Below are 24210 nucleotides of genomic sequence, written 5' to 3' on the forward strand. Positions count from 1 at the left end.
GGTATGTAATTGAAAGATGAAGTAGTTTTCAATCCTAATAGCAGTATTATTATTATTTAAAAATATTACTAAAAGATTTTTAAATTGAAAACTTATTGATCCATTTTCTTGGTAACACCCCATGGCTTCAAAAATTTGCAAGCCAGATGGATGCTGAAGCGAAGACAAGAGGGAATTCAAAAAACTTACAATTCACGACCCCGTCTGTTCAGCTGGTAAATTCCAACAGAAAATGGACCTAAGTTACTCAAAGAAGTAACGACCAATATAAAAATAAAATAAAAATTTCATTTTTATTCAGTTGCAATGCGAAGGCAAAACAATCTTATTTTTTACTTAAAATACGGAGGGGAGTCCAGCCCTCTGAATCGACGATTTTCAACTCTTGTTGGAGTCTCATCGGAGAGAACGTAGGCCTGCTTCTCCATACTTTAAGTGATCAACACCGAGAGTTTCTCCCCCACACCGCAACTGACGTGAATGGACTAGGTGACTAGCGTCATCTGGCAATTGAAAGATGAAGTAGTTTTCAATCCTAATAGCAGTAGTATTAATATTTAAAAATATTAAAATATTACTAAAAGCTTACTATATATTAATAATACTGCTATGTATTAGGATTGAAAACTACTTCATCTTTCAATTGCCAGATGACCCTAGTCACCTAGTCCATTCACGTCAGTTGCGGTGTGGGGGATAAACTCTCGGTGTTGATCACTTAAAATATGGAGAAGCAGGCCTACGTTCTCTCCGATGAGACTCCAACAAAAGTTGAAAATCGTGGATTCAGAGGGCTGGACTGCTCTCCGTATTTTAAGTAAAAAATAAGATTGTTTTGCTTTCGCATTGCAACTGAATAAAAATGGAATTTTTATTTTAGTTTTATTTGAGTAACTTAGGTCCATTTTCTGTTGGAATTTACCAGCTGAACAGACGGGGTCGTGAATTGTAAGTTTTTTGAATTCCCTCTTGTCTTCTTCGCTTCAGCATCCATCTGGCTTGCAAATTTTAGAAGCCATGGAGGTGTTACCAAGAAAATGGACCAATAAGTTTTCAATTTAAAAATCTTTTAGTAATATTTTAATATTTTTAAATATAAATAATACTGCTATTAGGATTGAAAACTACTTCATCTTTCAATTGCCAGATGACGCTAGTCACCTAATCCATTCACGTCAGTTGCGGTGTGAGGGATAAACTCTCGGTGTTGATCACTTAAAGTATGGAGAAGCAGGCTTACGTTCTCTCCGATGAGACTCCAATAAGAGTCAAAAATCGTCGATTCAGAGGGCTGGACTGCTCTCCGTATTTTAAGTGAAAAATAAGATTGTTTTGCCTTCGCATTGCAACTGAATAAAAATGGAATTAATCCCTTAATTTGTAATCTCACATTATTCTTCCCTTCCTTAATTATTAAAGTTTCACCGTGTATAATTGCAACATATTGAAACATATCGAGTAATATTTTAATAATTAGAGTCCATTCAACCTGCAAATCTGCAAACTTAATAAATTGCCAAATAATATTGGGACCGTGCAAGTTCGGCAAAGCGACCTCTATTTCTACGCTCTGTACTTTTATTCGCACTTTTAATTATATTGGCCAATTATATTAGTCCTGGTTGCTGGATAATTGTCAAGACCATAATCCAAAAAAATAATAAGAAGAAAAAATAAGATGCAGGTTATGTTTAGCAAACGTAAACAATTGTATGTAGTAAATAAAATCAGTTATTAAAATGCAGTACTGCAAGCAAAATACAATTAATTAAATTTACCTTTATATAATAATTGTATATCATATCAATATTGTGGAGCAATATATAATTTTTCTGCCTCAATGACAGAAGGTATGAAATATACGTCAATTTGACAATTTCAATTGACAATATGAATTATTTAAGATAGTTGCAATATTTCTCCGCGACTCGCGCACGGTCGTTTCTCGTTTCCCTTTCCAAGTACTTGCACACCGCGAATATTTTCTATGTGAATTTCCTATGTGTTGCAATCATGTCCTCGATTAAATTGTAATGTAAGCTAAAAGTTCAAAGTTTGTTAGTATGATAGATGCATTAACCTCTGTGCTGATCAAAGAATACTCCATCCAATAAGAAGCGAAAGCACCTGTCGGCTCCTTTGATGTTCAGGGGACAGAAATATCGGTCGGAGAATGGTAGGGGTAATACTTCACACTACACTAAGAAAAGTAATGAGGAATTAGTTCAAAACAGTAGGAAATTTGAGTTACACTGAGAAACAAAGTAATAATTAAAGCTATAGTGTTTTTAAGTTGATCTATTTAATACGAATTGTATTTTTTTCTGTAAAATTTAATATAACTCATATATCAATTTTGTACTGATAAGTAAAAAGGTTTTAAGTTAAAAATATCGATTTTGACTATGTCAGAAAAATATCGAAAGTTTTTTAAACTATTTAAACGTGATGGATCTTACAGTCGGAGAAATGGAAGATTACCTATGACCGATCATATCAATCACTAATTTTGTATTTGCTGTCTTTTTCTATAACAAACGTTTGTTATTTATAGAAAAAGACAGCAAATACAAAATACGTGATTGATATGATCGTTCATGGGTAATCTTTCATTTTTCCGTCTGTAGTTGAATTTAATAGTTAATTTCAAAATAGAGATGAAAATTTTTATCGATTTCTATTACTTTTTTTTCGTACTAAAAAACTTGTCAAAATAGATATTTTTGACCCAAGACCTTTTTACTTAGTACAGAATTATACTTTCAAATTTTCTATTTACTTTGTCTTAGGTTGATTACTTTTTTGTTTCCTTTTGAGAAATTTCTTTGAATGTCAATAATTGACCTTCAACACCACCATATTCTCGCTGCATGATGAAACTTTGCGGCTGAGGTTAGAATGATTTTATTCACCTTCGATTTCTTTCTGCACATCTGAGGTTTCTGGAAACTCTGGTTGTACTGTACCAAATTCAATTCGCCTGGATATATAACAATTATCCCATCACATCTAGCATCTAATACCTGGGAATTAATCTATCAGCTGCCAACGATATCGAAGAAGTGGTAAAATAACAAATAATTAAAGCCAATAGAACGGCCGGATGCCTAAACGACACAATTTGGAAAAACAAACACGTAAGAGTGCAAAGGCCCGAATATATAAGTCAGTTATTAGGCCAGTTATGACTGATACGGCCGAAACAATACCAGATACAAGCAAAACACAGAAACATCTGGAGACCCACGAAATGAAGATCTTAAGAAGGATTGCTGGAAAAGGACTACAGGACAGGGTAAGAAGTGAGGAAATCAGACGCATATGTGGGGTAGACAATATAAATACCTGGGTAAAGAACAGAAAAGAAGAGTGGAATCAACATATAAGAAGGATTTTGAATCAAGGATACTAAGAATAGCCAGGGACAAGTCACTGTTAGGCAGAATAAGTATGTATGGTATGCCCAAGGAAAAGCTGGAATGACAATTTAGGGACAGAATGAAATACACCGTTGAAGAAAAACAGGCAGTACTGCCTATATAAAAGAAAGAACACATCAGATCTAGCATCTAGCCACCTTAACCTGTTTCTTTTCCAATAGGATTTTGTTTCCAATAGGATCCACACCCAATTTTTCGTATATATTCATTCCTAACATTATCTTTTCTAGTTATTGGCTAGTTCTAGTTATTGATAATTACGGGTTTAATACGGAACTTAACCTAACCCTAATGAAGCTCTGATTTCACACAAAATTTTCCAGTTTCAGCTGCATTCGCTCTCTCTAATTGTTGTTACCGTCTGATACATCTCTTGTACCACTCTCACATATTCAGCCTGCACTCCTTTCCTACTTAGTACCAATAGGTTTCTCGTAACTTTGCTATATACCTTCTCAAGATTAATAAACAGTATGTGCAAGTCTTTCTCTTCCACTCATAAGTTTTTTCCTCAGCTGACCTGCCTTGCATAAATTCAAAATGACTTTTATTTCTAGAACCGTACAGTAAATTTTGTTAGATTTCAAATGTACGATAACGAAAAGATATTTTGAATAGGGTGCTAAGACAAATACTTATTGATCTGAACAAAAAAATAAGCAAATGTTTGTTTACTGGAAATAAAATAATACTATTGCAAATTAAATAAAACACTAAATAGCTATGTTTAAATTGTTTTTATTCTTTATTTAACATCTGGGAATGAATAATTTTAATAGATAAGTACGTATATGGAATCATCTAAATGTTTGAAAATTAATCACATAAATATTTAAAAGGAACTTCTCTCATTGCCCTACGATCGTTTACCCCGTTTATTAACCTGCTACGCTACGATTTCTCGGTACTGAAAAGAGAATTATTTGTTCACGATCTAGTGGGGTATCCCAGTACGAACCACACAAGAAAATCCACATTTGCGTGAAGCCATCACAATGAGAGCTTATTTTAACAATAGATATGTTTAATAGTATTATTTTTTTTTCTACAATTAGAAAAGACTAAACAACACAATAATTTTACAAATATATTCACATTATTTGTTAGTTTCAACCAGTGATATGGGAGCCCACATCACTGGTTTCAACAAACAGTTGTTGTTAGGGGTTAGGTTGAGAAATTAGAAATAATACATGGAACATGGCGGATCGTACATGCGCAAAGAAATTTGGATCGTGAAATAGTCGATACTTTCGCTTCTTGTTGGAAGGAGTATTCTTTGGTGCTGATGAATACATTATTTGTAAAATTATAAATTGGGGATTTGAGCTCTTTTGAGCGCAGTCTATCATATAATGTTACCTAACCAACAACTATAGTGTAATAATCAGTAGCTGTCAATAAAACCATATTTTTTACTCCACGACTTTAAACATTTACTTATTATCGTCGATCGAGAAGAAACCGACACAGTGCATTAGAAAACAATTCGAACCTGAGATTACAGCGAGTTGTCCAATATCCTTCTCATGTTTAAAACATTTAAGACAATAAATTTGGTTCCACTTCCCAATATGCGAAATTTTTTTTGATATTTCACTAGACATATAAAGTTATTTATCATCGTACATTATGTAATAGATATGTTCAAATGTTAACAGGTGTTAGAAGTTATATCCGCCAATAATCAGGAATAACCACACTGTACCTAACCAAGTAAGTAATTGAGGTACGCCAAGTGCAAATAGATGCCAACCAGTCTAGATAGCTATAAAAGCTAAAACTGGATGTAACAATACTGCAGTATACTTCAATAAAGTACCGCCATATCTTACACTAATACTGATTTTTTTACAAATTCGAGAAAAATCTACAATCTAATTAGCTACTGAAAAATGCTTGGATCGTTCAACTGGACGGGCAAGATCGTCTGAGCTGTGTGTTGTAGTATTGTCTGATGGCTTGGCAACGGCGCCTGGAAGTATGGAACTAGAAGACCCACAGAATTGCTCGTATTTGCTGAAAAAAGAGATATAAATCTAAAATATATAATTTAAAATACATAGTGCCGCGCTAGCATGTAGTAGCGCCTGTGTGCAAAACACTTAATGGCGTCCCAAATTAACAATTATGTACTGTAACCAGTGGCGCACCCAGGTGGGTTTAAGGGTTAAAACCTCCTCCAGGGCATATAGAAAATATATAAAGGATAGTAAGAAAATGTTACTTGTCTTTCACAACCAATACAAAAAAATTTCGGTGTCCAAGCCAACACCCCCCAGAAGAAATTACTAGGTGCGCTACTGATTGTAAACAAACAATAATAACTAAAAATTATTACACATTCAACTGGAAACTAAAGTAAGTTGAAATAATTAAATAAAAATAAATCTGTGGCGTAACAACATAAAAAACTAAAGATATAGGTAAACATGAAATAGCATTTTATAAAAAATTAACTCTTTGCGTCTTCAGTTGGGAAAATCTTTTTATAATATGGTGAATATCAATTTTGATTTAATACTGACGACTCTATATAGAGATAATAGATAAATTTTTTATAAAAATTTATAAAAATTTTATAAAACCTTATATAAAAATTTGTAAAAAACTTATAAAATTTATTTATGTTTCAATTTAGAAAAAGATCGTTCAGCAGTGGCATCAAATACGAGAAGAGTGAGCAGAATGCGAAGAGCTATTGTTAAATTTGGGTAAACTGCAGTAAATTCATTTAAAATTATAAATTTTAAAATTTCACAAACATCATTCTTTAATTATTATTTTAACCAAAGCCGAAGCTGTACAATTTCTTCAAACAAATCGGCTCCCACTCTATCTAGGTTTAGAGTCTAGATGATCATTAAATCTGATTTTTTTTACAAATCTCTACAAAAAAGTTTTAATTTGTTAGTTTTCTGTAACGTTGTTCGAATTATGGTATAAAAATTTGATAGAATCAACATGATTTTTCAATATGGAAAATCTTTCATTAACTGAAATCAATGCTTGGTCGAGAACACAATAAAAGAAATACACTTTGTATGACATTTTATTGAAAACTGAGTGATTGGTTGAAAACTGAGCTCCACATCCAGTTTCATTTGTCATTTGCTGTGGTAATAACAAAATTAAAATTGCTATCTGTCCGAAACCCGAGGAAGAATTGTTTAACTCTTGTAAAGCATTTAACGCAGGCTGAATATTCATTGTTTTTGATTGAAAAAATTTGCTAACGAAGTTAACTTTCATCAGAACACAGAACTTTATACCATATCAAAGGTGGACTGAGCATATGAATGTAAATGTTGATATCTTCTAACATCTAGCTTGATCTTTTGAATCAAGATCAAATTTATGTGTTACAATCACATAAAGCACAATCTGCCAAATTTTTGTACCGGGTGTCCCATTTTAACTGCCTATAACTTCTTAACGACTGAAGATAGAAATATGCGGTTTTCGCTTAAATGTTTTATTTTAGTAAAAGTTTTGTTTGAATGGATTGAATTTTTTATATCGCTTTTAATTAAAAAATGGCGATTTTTTGAAAGAAAATGTTGTTGACTTTTTTTATTGAAACACTCAGTACCTATACTTTTTTGTAAAGTGAAGGAACGGTCATTTACCTATCCAACGATATAAAGTTTTTTAGAATCGGTTGTCAAATGACTGACCAATTAATTTTTAAAATGAAAGGTGCAATGTGGAAATCGCATAACATAATATCAGTTTGCTTAACGTTAATGTTATTTAGTTATGTGATATCCACGTTGCACCTCTTATTTTAAAAATTAATTACTCAGTAATTTGACAACTGATTTTAAAAAACTTTATATCACTGGATAGGCGAATTACCGTTCTTTGAATTTACAAAAAAATATACTGGGTGTTCCATTTAAAAAAAAAGCCAACAAAGTTTTTTTCAAAAATCCGCCATTTTTTTCGTAATTGAAAGCGATATAAAAAAAGATATATAAAAAATATAAGTGGACACCCGGTGTAATACAATGGCTTTAAAGCATAAATTCTGCTGGACCGGTGGCTTGGTGGCTGCATGTCTGTACAGGATTTTTTTGTTTATGCAGATTGTATAAATCAATACGTAATGTGCCTTGAGTTACACAGTGTGGCAAGATCGGTAAATGAAGTGTTGTTTTGATCGGCGTAAGATTTTTGTAACAACTCTAGTGGCAGTGGCACCCTTTAATTGCTGGCGCCAGTGTGCGCCGCACACATTGCATATGTGGACGGCGCGGCCCTGAGCCGAACCTAGGACAAATAATCCCTGGACAAAAAATTCCCACAAAGTATTCCTGAACAAAAAATCCAAAATCCCCACAAATAATCCGAGAAAAATAATCCCCGGAAAAAAAACCCCACAAAAAATTCTGCTAAAATAATCCGCACAAATTTGTTTGGACAAAATATCCCACAAAAAATCTCCAAGAAATATTTGCTGCCGAATAGTTCTCGCAAGTTTTCCGTGGACGCAATCAATAAAAAAATCTAAAATTTCATTACACTAATTTCAATTCCAATGTCAGAACCACGCATTGAGAGGAAAGTTATACACATTTTTTGATTATTTTCCCCATCTTGGCGCTTTTGGGAAAAATGTATGGGTATTACTTTTCAGTATTCGGTTTTTAAAAAACGTAATTGAGGATATAATGTGTGCATCTATGAGAAATTTTTGCACTATTACGAATGTTTAGCTTTGTTGACCACAGGTTTTCGACATAGCTTTTGAAAGATTTAGAAGCAGATTTTTGAAATGTTGCTTGCATTGAATCAAAACTGATCATTAAATATTTTTTACGTAAAATTTACAAAAAAGGAACACATTTTTTGCATTACAATCAAAATTGGACGGGATTCTGCAGAAAAGATCCAAACGATTGTTAAAACTGAGATATTAGCCAAAAACTATACGATAAAATGTAAAATTCTCTATTAAAAATAATCACGGTTTAACATTAAAATCGTCAATATATGCATTAGATTTGATTTAACACATACTGTTTTCCAACTATTTTCCAACTTTTAACAGACATAATTATTCATTACAATAGTATAATAATAAATTTAACACAATAAATAGCCACCTTTTGTATAATACTGTTTTCTCGCAATATTCTACCGTTTACCTTCAACCTGTTGCCTGCTTGCCTTGTTAGGCAACCAACATTTCATCACATAAAAATACTCTTAAATTCTGGTTTTTTCGGTTTGTTTAGCTTTGTTTTCCACGCAAGTCTAATTATCTTTTATTATGTAGTGTATTTCCTTGTTTCAACAAATCTATAAGTTATTCTGGAATAGAGAGTTGCTAATTTAAACTTTACAGTAGATTTTATTATTCAAATAATTTAAATTATTTTTGCAGACAAACCTTCGCATTTTATTAAAAAATCCAAAATCAAATGAAACTTTAACCAAAAATTGGCTTTATCTTGTCATGTCATGTCACCCTTGTCAAATTGTATATCCACTTCATAATTTCTCAGTTGGTCTGTGCCCATTGAATTGGCAAGTACCTAGCATCTTCGAGCAGGGAACCATGGCACCCTTTTAGCATGTGTTCCACTTTATCTATTAACATCGACTTGTAGTCATAACATTTTAACATATTACATTATGTAAACCATATATGATGATGTTAACACTATTTACAGTGTGCTAGTTTCAAAATACTCGGCAGGATGTAAGTATTCCCACATTTTTCATTTTAACAGTCACATTTTTAACCTTTTGCTTTAAACTAACGTGGAAATACTTCATTCTAGGCACTGAAGATGTTCTGTTTAGAACGAAAACGTTCTGCAATCGATGACATTTTATAGTTTTAAATAAACGATTTTATACCAGAATACATCTCGAAGTTTTTACTTCTGTATTGGTTTTTTAAACTATGGTATACAGCCAACTATTGGGATTTTCCCATTGATTTTTTTTTACATACTGTTTGATTCAAGAAAACAGTTGTTTTCCAAAAAAAATCCACTTTTGTGGCTTGGTTCCCTTCTGCAAAATAACTTAAGTGAATTAAAAGTTAACAACAATTATTTTCCATTATTGAGTTACATAATCAGGCTTATAATCTAAAAAAATGTTAATATGAAATTACTGGGATTTAATAATTTGTTCTGGAAGTCCCGTACTTTACTTTTACTCCGTGGCGTTACAACCCTTCGTGGGTTTTAGCCGACTCGACAATATGCCTCCACTGTTTTCTGTCTTGAGCAACCTCCATCCAATTCTCCACGCCCATAGTGCTTAGGTCTCCTGCTATATTATCTCGCCACCGGAGTCGAGGGCGTCCGCGTGGTCTTCTTCCAGTTGGGACTTCCTCCCACACCAGTCTTACTGTTCTTTGGTCAGAATTCTTCTGAGGTGTCCTGCCCATTGGAGTCTTCTGGACTTTATTTCTTTTATGATGTTGGCGTCCGGGTAAAGTTGTTCGAGCTCTTTGTTAGTTCTTATCCTATATTGTCCTGATGCTTCATCCAGCACAGGACCAAAGATCTTCCTTAAGATTTTTCTTTGCCAAACACATAGTCTCTCTTCGTTGGCCTTTGTTATCGTCCACGTTTCGCTTCTATAAATCACAACGGGTCGTATGATTGTTTTATAGACGTGTATCTTCGCACGTCTTGTTAGTTGTTTCGATCCCATAAGGTTTTGGAGGGCAAAAAGACATCTGTTGCCGGCCTGAATCCTGTTGTTTATTTCTTGTGATCCGTTATTGTCTTCAGTTATTGTTGTTCCAAGATACTTGAATTCTCTAACGCGCTCAAAGTTAAAGTCATCGATGGTGATGTTCTGACCGATTCTATCTCTGCTTTGGTTATTGCGGCTCATATACATATATTTCGTCTTGTTTTCGTTGATTTGGAGCCCCATCTTCTCTGCTTCCTTCTCGAACCTCACGAAAGTCTCCTTCATCCTTAATCGTGTGTTTCCTAGGAAGTCCCGTGAATTCAAGGCAACAGTTATCTTAAAAAAATCCACTTTTGTAGCTTGGTTCCCTTCTGTAAAATAACTTAAGTGAATTTGCATAAAGAGGACGGTATATAGCTATGTGGCTTGGTTGTCTTCTGCACTAGTATCTACGGGGTATTTTACAACCTATGAGACTGTTAATAGGAAAAATACATATTTGTGGTTTGGTTCCTTTCTGCAGAATCCCGTCCCATTATCGATTTCAGGACCAGTAGTTATCATCACGAATAGGTAAATGTTTTGAACAGAGTTATTCAAAGCAGAGTGAGAAAAAGATTTAAGCGAATAATTACAAAATTCCCATACATGAGCTACAACATAGCTCATTCCCCATATTTTCCACGATTTTTCAAAAAAAAAACACACTCTTTGTCATGTAAAATGTCATGTCATGTCGGCATGAATCCGTACTGGGCAAAACCAGTTGGAATAGGAAATTGGAATTCGAAATTTGGTAATCGAAATTACAATTCATGCTTGATCGAAACCGAAAAGCGGTTTTATGGTGATTGCTATACTCTCATCCACTGAGACTGAAAAACGTTTGCGTCGATTATATTCACCGAAAAACTTTTGAGAACTATTCGGCAGCAAATATTTCTTGGGGATTTTTTGTCCGGAATTTTTTTGTGGATATATTTTGTTCAAAAAAATTTGTGGGGATTATTTGACCGGCAATTTTTGTCAGGGAATTATTTGTTTGGGGATTCTTTGTCGGGATTATTTGTAGAGATTTTTTGTGGGGATTATTTGTCTGGGGAATTTTTGACCAGGATAATTTGTGGGGATTTTTTATCCGTACACCACTTAGCCTCACCGTCCGATGGCGCTACTATCGCAAGAGAAATCTACTATCGTGTAGTAGTGTAGTACACTTCCCGTCATAAAAAACTGGTACACTTTTTTTTCCCAATGTAAACCTGTGTTCAAACTTGACACAATGGTTCGTGAATCACTTCGTTGTTGCCATTACAGATAATGGAATTGCACTAAATCTAAATAAAAAAAATAACATTTAAAAATATATAAAGTTTATAGATAGGTATTATTTTTATCATTAATAACAAAAAACCGTATTTAATAAATTTAATAAACAGAGAGAGGGTTAAGTTAATCTTAAAAAATCCACATATAACTGAATAATTTAACGATTAAACATAATAAAAAGCAATAGGTCCAGTCCTCGATGTCCAAGTTGGTCAAAGTAAATTTTTTACGATGCCACGTCAGTGTGATAAAACGAGAATAATTTCTACAATAGAAGATGGTTGGTCTGTCCGAAAACTGGCTTAAGAGTTGAATAATATTTTAGTTGAACTGGTAACGATGCCCTAGAAATTAGAATGACACATTTGACAAGACCCACTTACACAACTTGAAAAACACAATTTTCGGTTATAAGAGTTGTACCAGTTTTTTTTTACGCGAAGTGTACATTCTCGTAGATGGTCTAAGTCTAGAAGATGACGTCTCGCAGACGTCAAAATTTCAGCTAAATCAGACTCGTAGTTTTGGTTGGACAGCGTATGGTAGCAAGCGTATCTGGGGATTTTAGGAAAATGAAAAAAAAAACAATATCGGTCAGTGATTCGATTCTTGTTTGTAAAAGGGAGATCGCACAAAGAAATAAAAACACGTTTGGTTACTGTGTACGGTGATTCTTCTTCTTTGATAGCGACCATCAAAAATTGTTTTAAGGAAATCCACAAGGAAAAGAAAATGTTTTTCCTGTAGTTGGCTGTATACCATCAATCACAAAATTGGAAAAAATCCTTTGTAAAAGGTATAAAATTTTATTAAAATCCCTTTAAAGGGATCACAACAAAACGTTTTCGATTTTTATAAAAAATCATCATCAGTGTTAGATAAATTGGATGCTAGCTGAGCCACCAAAGAAAAATATCCGGGTAAAAACTAAAATGCCTTATGATGGTCACACGGCAACTAATGTGCGTCCCACCTTGACTTTACAGTACAGGTTCTTATGACCAACAGTGATGCCAAATTTTATCAGAAACAGGTTTTAAGCAAACATACTTTTTTCTATAGGATAACTATTAATAAATTAGGAATTAATAGGTTTGTTCTAGCAAACAGTCAAACTAGTCAGAAACCGCCAGAAAAGAGTTGGTCAGTGAGAGAACATAATACAGTCACCAGTGCTATCCCCTCTACTCGCGCTGGTCGACTATTCGCTGATTGTTTCAAACCGTTTGAAACTGATGCTAGAACAAACCTATTATTATTGACATTTTGTGGCTATCAGGGGTTCTAAAACATTTTTTTTTTCTAAAAATACCTTTATGTGAACAAAATAAAAATAATTTTGTATAAAACATTTATATAATAATGTATTTAAGCGCATAAATATGTTAAACCTTAATAAATACGTAGGTACCTACATAAATAATTCAAATACATTTAAACTATAATAATATATTTTAGCTTCTTTCTATTTTCTATTTTACTATACGGAATGGAAGCTTGGACATTGAAAAGGCAACATATAAGAAAAATAGTAGCGTTCGAAATGTGGTGTTACAGAAGAATGTTGAAAATTCAGTGGGTTCAAAGGATTACCAATGTTGAAGTGCTACGACGTTTAAATAAGGAGTTAGAAATTATGAACAGTATAAAAACAAGAAAACTAGAATATTTGGGTCACATTACCAGAGGAGAGAAATATGAGCTGCTGAGAGTTATTATGCAAGGAAGGATCCAAGGAAAAAGAAGCATAGGAAGAAGACGCATCTCCTGGCTAAGGAACCTTAGAGAATGGTTTAACTGTAGTTCATTACAACTGTTCAGAGCAGCAGCCAACAAAGTGACCATAGCCATTATGATATCCAACCTCCGCTAGGAGATGGAACTTTAAGAAGAAGAAGAAGCTTCTTTCTATAATCCCGTCTTCCTCACTTTCACTGCCACTATCGTAGGGTGTAAACACATTAAAATGACATTAATTTCATCTTGGAAATCAGTCATTAAGAATTACAATAAACTGCAATTAGGATCCAAATTTTCCAAATGAGCAATGAGTTGTTACTCAATACAATGTTATCAGTAATAATTTTAAGCTTATTTAATATTCTTTGTTATAATTTAATTTAGGTGAACTGACCAACAAGTATACTTTATTTATTCTCAACTGTAGGACCTGGTAGGACAATATAAAACTTTACTTAAACTTGACTGACAACTGACAATCTATTTTATATTTTTCTTGACATTATGTACTTCAGAACTGTCTATACTGTCAATACATAAATTAACAACCATAGAACAACATCCACTTTTAATGTTTGAACATTCTTAACCAAAAAAAGGTATTTATTACGCATATCGATTATAAGATTGCTGATTACTTTTCGAAAATGACTATCACTCACAAAAAAACAATGAAATACTTGACTGTAACGGGTTAGTTTTAATTTAACATTTTTAGGGACCTACATTTTTAGGACCTTGGTGATGTCCGATTGAAAATTCTTTTGAAGAAAATCGGCATCGCCGCACTAAAAACTCCCATAAGGATTGTATTTCCGTATGTTCGTGTACTGTAAAGTCAAGGTGGGACAGACAGTAGGATAATGCCCTAAGGTAATGTATTGAAATTTCCCAACACGTGGGATCCAAATTGAGTTGTTTACATTCCAATGACTTAATGGCAACTGCCAGTTTGGATCCCACGTGTTGGGAAATTTCAATACATTACCTTGGGGCATTATCCTAGTTGCCATGTGACCATCATAAGGCATTTTATTAAAGTATGCACTTTTAACGCATCTATGTTATATTTAAAGGGTTTTTACCCGGATATTTTTTGGTGGCTCAGGTAGCATCCAGTTTATCTAACACTGATGATGATTTTTTATAAAAATCGAAAACGTTTTGTTGTGATGTAGCCCTTTAAAGGGATTTTAATAAAATTGTATGCCTTTTACAAAGGATTTTTTCCAATTATGTTTTACCGAGTTTCAACGTGGCCGCACGTCGGTTTTTGATAATTCACGCCCATGTGCCCCGAAAAGGGCTACTAGGGAGGATAACTTTAAAAAATCCACGATCTCGTATTGGCAAACCATCGACCGAGTGCGCGAGATAGTTGAAACAGTAGGCCTCTCAAAGGACTGCGTGGGTCATATCCTGCATGAAATTTTAGACAAGAGAAAGCTGTCAGCGCGATGGGTGCCGTATTTGCTCACTCTTGACAACAAGTACAACCTGAGACCACTTCAGAGCAGTGTCCCAAGCTGTTTAAGTTCAATCCGAAGGAGTATCTACGTTGTTGTGTTGTTCTAGGAGTAGTGTTGTAACCGTCGACGAAACATGGATCCACTGGTACACACCGCAGTCCAAAAATTAGTTGAATCAGTGGACGTCAATCGACTTCCTGGAAAAGGGCAAAACGGTCACAGGGCTCTACTATACCGAACTATTGGGCTGATTCGGCGCGAATTGCAGAAAAACGAGTCCATTTGACGAATAAAAAAAGTACTCTTTCCATCATGACAACGCACGGGCTTACAGCTCCGCCGTTGCTATGGCTAAATTGGTACAATTGGGCTATGAAGTGCAGTCCCATCCACCGTATTCTACAGATTTGGCCCTGTACGACTTATATTTGTTTCCAACTTGAAAAAGTCACTCGGCGGGCAGATATTTAAGTCGAATGAGGAGTTTATCGCCGCCACAAAAGTAAACTTCACAGACCTCGAAAAAAGGTATTTTTTAGACGGGTTAAAGAAGTTGGAGTATCACTGGGTCAAGTGTATCGAGCTAAAATGAGACTAGTTATGAAATAAATTTGTTTTTAATATAGTTCTCTTTTGTAGGCTAAGTACTTATCGGACCGCCCTAGTAAAAAATGACCTGCCATTTATGTCTACACGTTTCGCTGTATTTTTAGCTCATCAGATAATACTGCCGTCCTCAATTAAAACGCGGTATCTGTAAAAAATTGAAAATCGAGTTTTTGCTATATGTGGTTTCCTTGTGACCTTATTTATGCTTCTGCAATGTCTGAAAGCCGTATGATTTTATTTACTACCAAAATAAATAAATTGGAATATGCCGTATGTGCTAAATTTCAATAGTTGCTTAAATAAAATGCGGTATCTACCGTATAATGTACTTGCCGCGTTTTAATTGAGCACAGCGCATGTACCGCGTTTTTATCAAGACTCGTGTTATGACCTCGTATTTTGAACATTTGTGACATGTAGGTATTTTGCTTATATAATACACAATTATAAGCTATTTATTTTTCTTTTTTGTTAACTATTCTTCCTTGTAAAAAATTATATTTGTAAATAAAATGCAGATACGGCACTATTTCTGTTCCAGTAATATTTCCGCTGCTCAGTTAAAACGCGGTATCATCATCATTCTCTTTGCCTTATCACTATGCGGGGTCGGCTTCCCTAATTGCATTTCTCCACACAATTCTATCCTGGGTCATATCAATATTAATTCCCTTTACCAACATGTCCTGCCTAATCGTCTCCCCCAACGTCTTCTTTGGTCTTTCTCTCCTACTCCTTCCAGGAATCTGCACTTCAGCTACTCTTCGTATTGGATGATTAACGTCTCGACGTTGAACATGACCAAACCATCTCAACCTATGCTCTCTCATTTTGGCATCAATTGGTGCCGCACCTAGACTTCTCCTAATATACTCATTTTTAATTTTATCCTTTCTTGTCACTCCACTCATCCATCTAAGCATTCTTATCTCCGTCACATGCATTCGTTGTTCCTCTTTCTTTTTCACTGCCCAACATTCAGTTCCGTACATCATAGCCGGTCTTATGGCTGTATTATACAATTTTCCTTTCAGCTTCATTGGAACTTTTCTGTCACACAACACACCACTCGCTTCCGGGTCTAGGACATTTCGCCGTCGCCGATTCGCCGTCGCCATTTCGCCGTCGCCGTTTCGCCGTCGAGCCATTTCGCCGTCGCCGTCGAGCCATTTCGCCGTCGAGCCATTTCGCAGTCGCCATTTCGTTGTTAGCATTCGTACTTATAATTTCGGGATGATCATTACTTGTATATAAGTTTTGAATGGTTTTCGAACGATTATATACTATCACTTTTGCATAATGAATTTTTTATTTTTGATACAGTAAAAACAATTGAAATTGAAATCCCTTTTCTCAATATTGTTTATTCCCGGGAATCTGGTAATAGTCATATTTATCTATTTAATGATTTGTTTTTGGTTTTACTAACATCAGCATTTTATTTACACTGGCATTTAGTATAAAAAAAGTTAGTATGTTATCATATAATCTTGCGACATTTAGTATAAAAAAGTTAGTATGTTATCACGTTCTTGTAAACTTAACCAATGCCGGGATGGCGACGGCGAAACGGCCGACAACGAACTTGCTCGACGGCGAAACGGCCGATGGCGAAGTGGCTCGACGGCGAAACGGCGACGGCGAAATGGCGACGGCGAAACGGCGACGGCGAAACGGCGACGGCGAAACGGCGACGGCGAAACGTCCCAGTCCGCTCGCTTCCTTCCATTACTCTGTAATATCGATCCCAGGTACCTAAAACTATTGCTTTTTACAATCAGTTCACCATCCAAAGATACCATTTAATTTGTAGTAACTCAATCTTTAAATGAACATTCCAAATACTCTGTCTTTGTCCTACTAAGTTTTAAACCTTTTTCCTCCAGAGCTCGTGTCCACTGTTCCAGTTTTTGTTCTAAGTCTCTTTCACTATTTCCTACTAACACGACATCATCAGCATACATTAAGCACCATGGAATGTTACCCTGTAGTTTCGCTGTTATCTGGTCCAAAACTAATGAGAATAAATACGGACTAAGCACCGAGCCTTGGTGCAATCCTACTTTCACATGAAATTTATCAGTCTCTCCCACACCTGTCCTAACACTAGTCGTTACTTCCTCATACATATCCCTCACAACCTTTACATATGCACCAGGGACTCCTTTCTTATTAAGTGCCCACCACAGAATCTCTCGAGGAACTCTATCATATGCTTTCTCAAGATCAATGAATACCATATGAGCGTTTGTTTCTTTACTCCTCTATTTTCCATCAACTGCCTTATAATGAAAATTGCGTCTGTTGTTGATCTGCCCTGCATAAAGCCAAATAGATTCTGGGATATGTCGGTCTCTTCACGTATCCGTCTATCAATTACTCTCTCCTATTGGGACCGTGCAAGTTCGGAAAAGCGACACCTGGTTTCTACGCTCTGCACTTTTATTCGCACTTTTAATTATATTGGCCAATCATATGGTCCTGGTTACTGGATAATTGTCGGCCATAGTAAAAAAAAAATAAGAAGAAAAAATAAGATTTAGGTTATGTCAATTAAACGTAAACAATTGGATGTAGTAAATAAAATTAGTTATTAAAATGCAGTACTGCAAGCACAATACAATTAATTAAATTTACCTTTATATAATAATTGCATATCATATCAATATTGTGGAGCAATATATAATTTTTCTTCTTAAATGACAATAGGTATGAAATGTACGTCAATTTGACAGTTTCAATTGACAATATGAATTATTTAAGAAAGTTGCAATATTTCTCCGCTATTCTCGCACGATCGTTTCGCGTATCCCTTCTAAGTACATGCACACCGCGAATATTTTCATGGTGTGGCTAAGCAGTTATGGAAGTCCAACTTCCATAATTCTATTAAATAAACCTGCTAGCCACCTTGTTCCTGTCTCTCCCAATGCTTTCCATATTTCCCCAGGAATATCATCTGGTCCTACCGCTTTTCCTTTCTTTATTTTTTGAAGCGCTTGAGCCACTTCCTCGTTTGTTATTTTGGTGACAATTGCTGCTACTGTTTCCGTTGACTCCACAGGCTTTCTGTCAAATTCTTCATTTAATAAGCTGTCAAAGTACTTTCTCCATCTCTTTTTGACATCCTTTTCGTGAACTAGTATTTTATTATTTTCATCTCGGATACATCTAATCTGATTAAAATTTTTTGCTTTCTTTGCTCTCTGTTTGGCTATTTTATATAGCTTCGTTTCGCCTTCCCTGGTATCAAGTTGATCGTATAGGTTTGAATACGCTTCTGCTTTAGCTTATACGCTTATATAGTTTTGAAGATCTGTGTTGGATCTGGTTTCTTGGCACTTTTTATATAATCTTCCCTTTTCTTTTATTTTTCCTTGAACTTCGTTTGACCACCACCAAGTCTCTTTATCCTCAAACTTTTTTCCTGGCGTTTTCCCCAGCATTTCAATAGCAGTCTCTCTAATACTACTGGCCATTTTTCTCCAAATTGTAGTAGGGCTTCCTTTTATGTTCCAACATATTTTCTCTATTATTTCCCTGAACAGACCTTCTTTCTCATCTTTTAGCATCCACCACTTGATTTTTTGTGGTCCTCTCCGATATTTTGGTTTAGTTTCACTTTTTACTTCGATGTCCAGAACAAGCAGCTTATGTTGTTGGCTTACTGTCTCACTAACTATTACCTTGGAGTCCTTGCATTCACGTATGTCTTCTTTCCTTATCATGAAATAGTCTATTTGGGATTGATGTTGTCCACTTTTGTACGTAATAAGTTGAGTTTCTCTCTTTTTACAGAATGTGTTAACAATCGCCACATCTAGTGCTGTTGCTAATTCAAGCATATCATCTCCAGCTTCATTTGTAGTTCCAAAGCCTAATCACCCATGTATTGCTTCGTATCCTGCCTTGGCTTGGCCCACATGTGCATTGAAATCACCTCCTATTATAACTTTCTCCTCTGACGGAATATCACTCAGGACGTCTCCTAATTGGTCATAGAAAGCTCTTCTTTCATTCTCACCCAGACCTATTTGAGGAGGTTACACACACACAACATTCAATACCTCTTTATCAATTACAAATTTCACTGACATCATTCTATCACTAGTTCTTACAACTTCCACTACGTTATCTTTCATTTCACTATCAGCAATTATACCAACTCCACTTCTAGTGTTACTACTCCCTGCATACCACAATTTGTATCCTTCACCTAGTTCTTTTGCCCTTTGTCCTTTCCACCTAGTTTCTTGAATGCAACCAATTTGAACTCTCCTTCGTTTGAGCGCATCAGTTAAAACGCGGTATATGACTTATTTAAAGCTTTGACAAAAACATGATTTTTTTAAATATATTTTTAAATAATGTTCAACTATCATTAGAACATGTTTTGCGTTAAAAAGTTGTCAAAACATAGAGTCTTGAGAAAAAACTTTGAGAGCCGATTTCTCGGTTTTAAGTTGGCTGCACATACCGCGTTTTATTTGAGGACGGCAGAATAGTAGTCTGAATAAAAACAGGAAATTATAAATGCAGATCAGCCATGTTTCCCACTATAGATTGGATACAATTAGGTTTCGATATTTTCCAGTTTGTGTTCAGTCTAACACTACCTGGGAAATGCAAGTGCTGCGAAACATGTCAAAGCATAACTTTTAGAAACGTATAACAGGGCATCCATGTATTTCAGACGCGTTTGTCGATTTAGTTATTATATTGTCATATGCCTGTCAAGAACGCTGAAATAGACTACGCAAAAGTAAATAATTACCAATAATGAATGTCTCTACTTACCAGTGAGAAAGTCCATTTGTTGACTAAACAAAATCTTATCATCTAGTAGCGGAAAGTTGAATAGGCCATTCTGCAACAGCAATTCCTCTGCTTTCGTGAAATTGACATCTGACAGCACAGGAACGATATCAGCAGATGTGTCCAATGTATTGCCAATGGATATAATCTAGAACATAAATAAATAAAAAAATGTTCGGAAAGGCTTCCGCGAGTAGTAGAATAACACATATAACCAAGATTTATATTATTAGAAAAAAATAATAACAGCTTAGCCAGTTTCCGAGATTTTGCTACGAGCTTTCAACTCCCTCTCTGAGGTCCTGCCAGATATTACAGAGTATCAGACTCGCAATTTCCCAGATCACTTCACTAGTACACCCTTCACTGTTTAATAATAGTATGTATTAGTGAAGCAAAGAGTGTCGTAAAAAAGGGAACATTTTTTTAGCATATACGTTGAGTCATTCGGCCAGTTATATCATGAATAATTGGCCGGGTCTAACAAGGGCAAAAAAATTATTTTTGGGAAATTTTAAACGGGCTAGTAAAAAAGTTATGTATGGTAGTCTTAATACTGTGTATTCTCCTTCTCATAGGCACCTTTCACTGCGTCACAGTTTTTCGATTTCTTTCTGACGCATTAAGTTGTAAGTGACAGAAAAAAGGTACGTCCGTGATTAAAATCATTTATAACATTTATTCTAGTTGTTGATAGATGGCGCTATAATCGAACAAAAAATTATTTATGTATTATCTATACGACTATAATCTGTACAATTTATAAAACTATACAAATCAAATAACATACCTTTTTATAAATGAAATAAACACAATTAATTTGTTTTTATACCAAATTACGATTACGATTCTGACAACCGTCAGTTTTAACTAAAATGTCATGCTATATGATTCTCTACATTCTTAAAATCATATATTCATCATTAATGACACACTGAAAGACTGAGAAGACCTTTAAATTATAGTCGTATAGATATGTAATAGGTAAATAGTCGGTAAATCGGTAAACCTAAATCTTTTTTTTTTCGATTATAGCGCCATCGATTAACAACTGGAATAACTGTTATAAATAATTATTGTATGTATCACGGACGTGTCTTTTTTTTTCTGTCATTTGCGTCACACTGAAAAAAGCCTCTGAGAAGAACCATACCAAACATAGGCTGAATTAAATTATTTTTCACCAAGCCCCCGGGGACCTAAAAAAAATATTTTTTTTTGCTTTATTTTTGGGGCGGGCTTGTGGTTAAAATATTAATATCAATGCTACTATCTCTTTAAAAAAATTTCATGATGATTTTAAAAAATTTAACCGGCCCCGGGACTAGAAATATAAAAGAGGAGTAAACAATGCATATTTATTTACTATTTTTGCGCTGTGAACTGTGCAGCTCTCTGCTTGAATCAATATTTGGTACGAACGGTTTTTACATTGAACTATTATGCACATATTTAACAATATTTCGTAGATTCATTTAACCCAGAACTCACCACAATGAGGTAGCTGCACGGCGAGTTCCACCCGCCCACCCTCCTTTGCTCAACATTTTAGTCATTTCTTGAAGCATAGTATCGACATTTACTTTCAAATATTCTTTCTGGCATCAAGTTTAGCTTGGATGTAACCATCTCTAGATTCTTTACCACACAATTTTATTGACGCATCAGTAATTATCTTCACACACCTCCCCCCCGCTTAAGTATGGCAAGGAAAATTGTCAAACTTTGGAACTTGTTTCACCATGTCCCACAATTCCTCGTCGGCCAAATGCTGTATTAGAGGAGGATATGTTACAGTACTATTCATCAACTCTATGAGATCTATGTAATCTTCTGCATCGAAATTGATTTAGGGATTTGGGATACTCTGAAAACGCAACCTCTCTAATACGTTAACGTGAATCTGTTAACATACAAATTTGAATGATTTCCGGGTGCGCAAATTAAGCATTGCCTTGAATAACTTTATTGACAATTGATGAGACATTATTCGGAAAATCTCTCGAGGACTGCATTAATTTCCATAGATGTCTGGCACCATATTCCAATCTTGGCTGTGCTTTTATCTCAAACCTCATACGAAAATATACTTGTTTTACAAACTCAGCTAAAATCTTTCAAGCTTTCACAATGATCAGTTGTAGCTACATAAACTCTAAGAATGCGGTTAGCAGTCGTGAACCAACATGTTTGTGCCATCTTCCCTCTGCCAAACTTTGAGAACATATTCCATCTCCAATTATGGCTTTAGATAGTTTGAACAAATACTGTTGATCTGAACTTAGATCTCTTTCATTTACAAGAGGCAGGCCAGCTTCTATGGGTTTAAATTTAATAACAGGCATTTATTCGAAATTGGGAAGAAGGGATCCAAACGGCTCAGAATATTAATCGAGACCTTTTGTGTTGTCATCTAGTTTTGGAGCAAATATCGCAAGAAGTTCATTAGCGTGCAACGCGCATACACTCCACTGTAATTCGCCTTTCTATAATTCTAATGATTCCACCTTCCAGCCCGTATTGGCATTTGTAGCATCACATCCCATAACACTTAATTTGCTTAGATCTACATTACGGCTTTGTAAGTAGTCTAATACTCCTTCGACAATATCTATGACACGAGACTGGCTAAGAGCTAAGTACCCAAAATATAAACTACCAAGTCCTTCAATTAAAGCTATATGGTCTTCAGTTTTCATAATTCGCCTCGTGTTTCCGAAGACCATGGTTTGATCTTTTCTTTCATCAAAGTATAGTCCTTCAATTGACTTGTTTTTTTTTTCAATTTTTATTCTCATGCTGGGGTTGCCGTCTGTGTTCCTTAACTCCTCTCCGAATTTTATTTTTGTCGATGACCAGCGCTGTATTATCTTTGAAAATTTAGTTTAGAACTTCCATAACGGCTTTTAAACTAAAAGTTTAAGTACTTTTTCTTGTGGACAATATTATTATTCTTTCTTTCGCTTAACTTAATTAATAGAATATGACAACAAAATGCTCCAAAATGTGTTCACTGCGGCAATGACCATCCAGCTAATTATAGAGGATGTAGCACTGCAAAAGCTCTGCAAACACTAAGAAATAAAAATATAAATAACAAGGCTCCTGAGAGCAGATTAAATATAGAAAATATGGAAGATAGACACCAAACTTTAAGAAGAGCTGGAGTATCTTATGCTCAAGTAGCACAACCAGAAACTGAAAATAATACAGACACAGTAACTGAAATGCTACAAAAAATAATGGAGAAAATGAGCAAACAAGAAGAATTTAACAAAAAAGTACTTGAAAGGCTGGACAGACTTGAAAATATCAGAAGCCGATCATAATAAGACTATAATGCCCCCGGACCTTAGGATACTCCAATGGAATACAAATGGACTCTTACAACACCAGCAAGAGTTATTAGTAACCCTACAAACACAAAAAATAGACATATGCCTAATTGCAGAAACACATCTAACTAGACAATCATTTATTAAGCTGCAAGGTTATCAAATCTATCATGCCATACATCCACAAAATTCAGCCAGAGGCGGAGCTGCTGTCGCTGTTAAAAATAGTATTCTCCACTGGGAACGTGAAAAAATTGAAACCGAAGAAATACAATGTGCCTCTATCAGTGTTAAAACTAAGAAATACACACTTAACATTGCAGCTGCATATTTCCCTCCTAGACATAACCTCAAAAGAGAAGACTATGCTAACTTCTTGTCAACCTTGGGTGAAAAATACATAATTGGCGCAGACTTTAATGCAAAAAATACCTGTTGGGGCTCCAGACTCTCAACACCTAAAGGTAAAGAATTGCAGCATGTTGTGACCGGACACAATTGTAGATGGCACTCTACTGGGAAACCCACTTACTGGCCAAGTGATGCAAACAGAATCCCAGACCTCCCAGATTTTTTCATATCCAGAGGTGTAGCAACAAATTTTATAAAAGTAGAGGATGTAGAGGAGCTTATATCTGACCACTCTCCAATTCTACTAACAATTAGTGATCAAATTGTTACCACTGAAATGAAACCCGCGTTGACCAATAAGTTTACGGACTGGGTAAACTTCCAATCAGAAATTAATGAGAAAATTGAGTTCAGTGGATTTATTCAAACGACAGAACAATTGGAACAAGAAACCGATCT

At 35.0% G+C, this 24210-nt stretch overlaps 1 protein-coding gene across 1 annotated transcript in view; it reads right to left on the minus strand.

Annotated features, from left to right (window-relative positions):
* Positions 1-871: 871 nt before the first annotated feature.
* Positions 872-24210, minus strand: part of LOC126881793 (zinc finger protein 300-like) — a 62832-nt gene continuing 39493 nt past the window's right edge. Inside the window, exons 8-9 of the mRNA XM_050646359.1 lie at positions 20048-20213; positions 872-5459 (exon numbers count right to left, since the gene is read on the minus strand). Of these exons, the coding sequence (XP_050502316.1) occupies positions 5326-5459; positions 20048-20213 (300 nt within the window). The 3' untranslated portion in view covers positions 872-5325. The remainder of the gene's footprint in view (positions 5460-20047; positions 20214-24210) is intronic.

The sequence above is a fragment of the Diabrotica virgifera genome, chromosome 1 (genome assembly GCF_917563875.1).
Source record: "Diabrotica virgifera virgifera chromosome 1, PGI_DIABVI_V3a".
Classification (NCBI taxonomy): Eukaryota; Metazoa; Arthropoda; class Insecta; order Coleoptera; family Chrysomelidae; genus Diabrotica; species Diabrotica virgifera.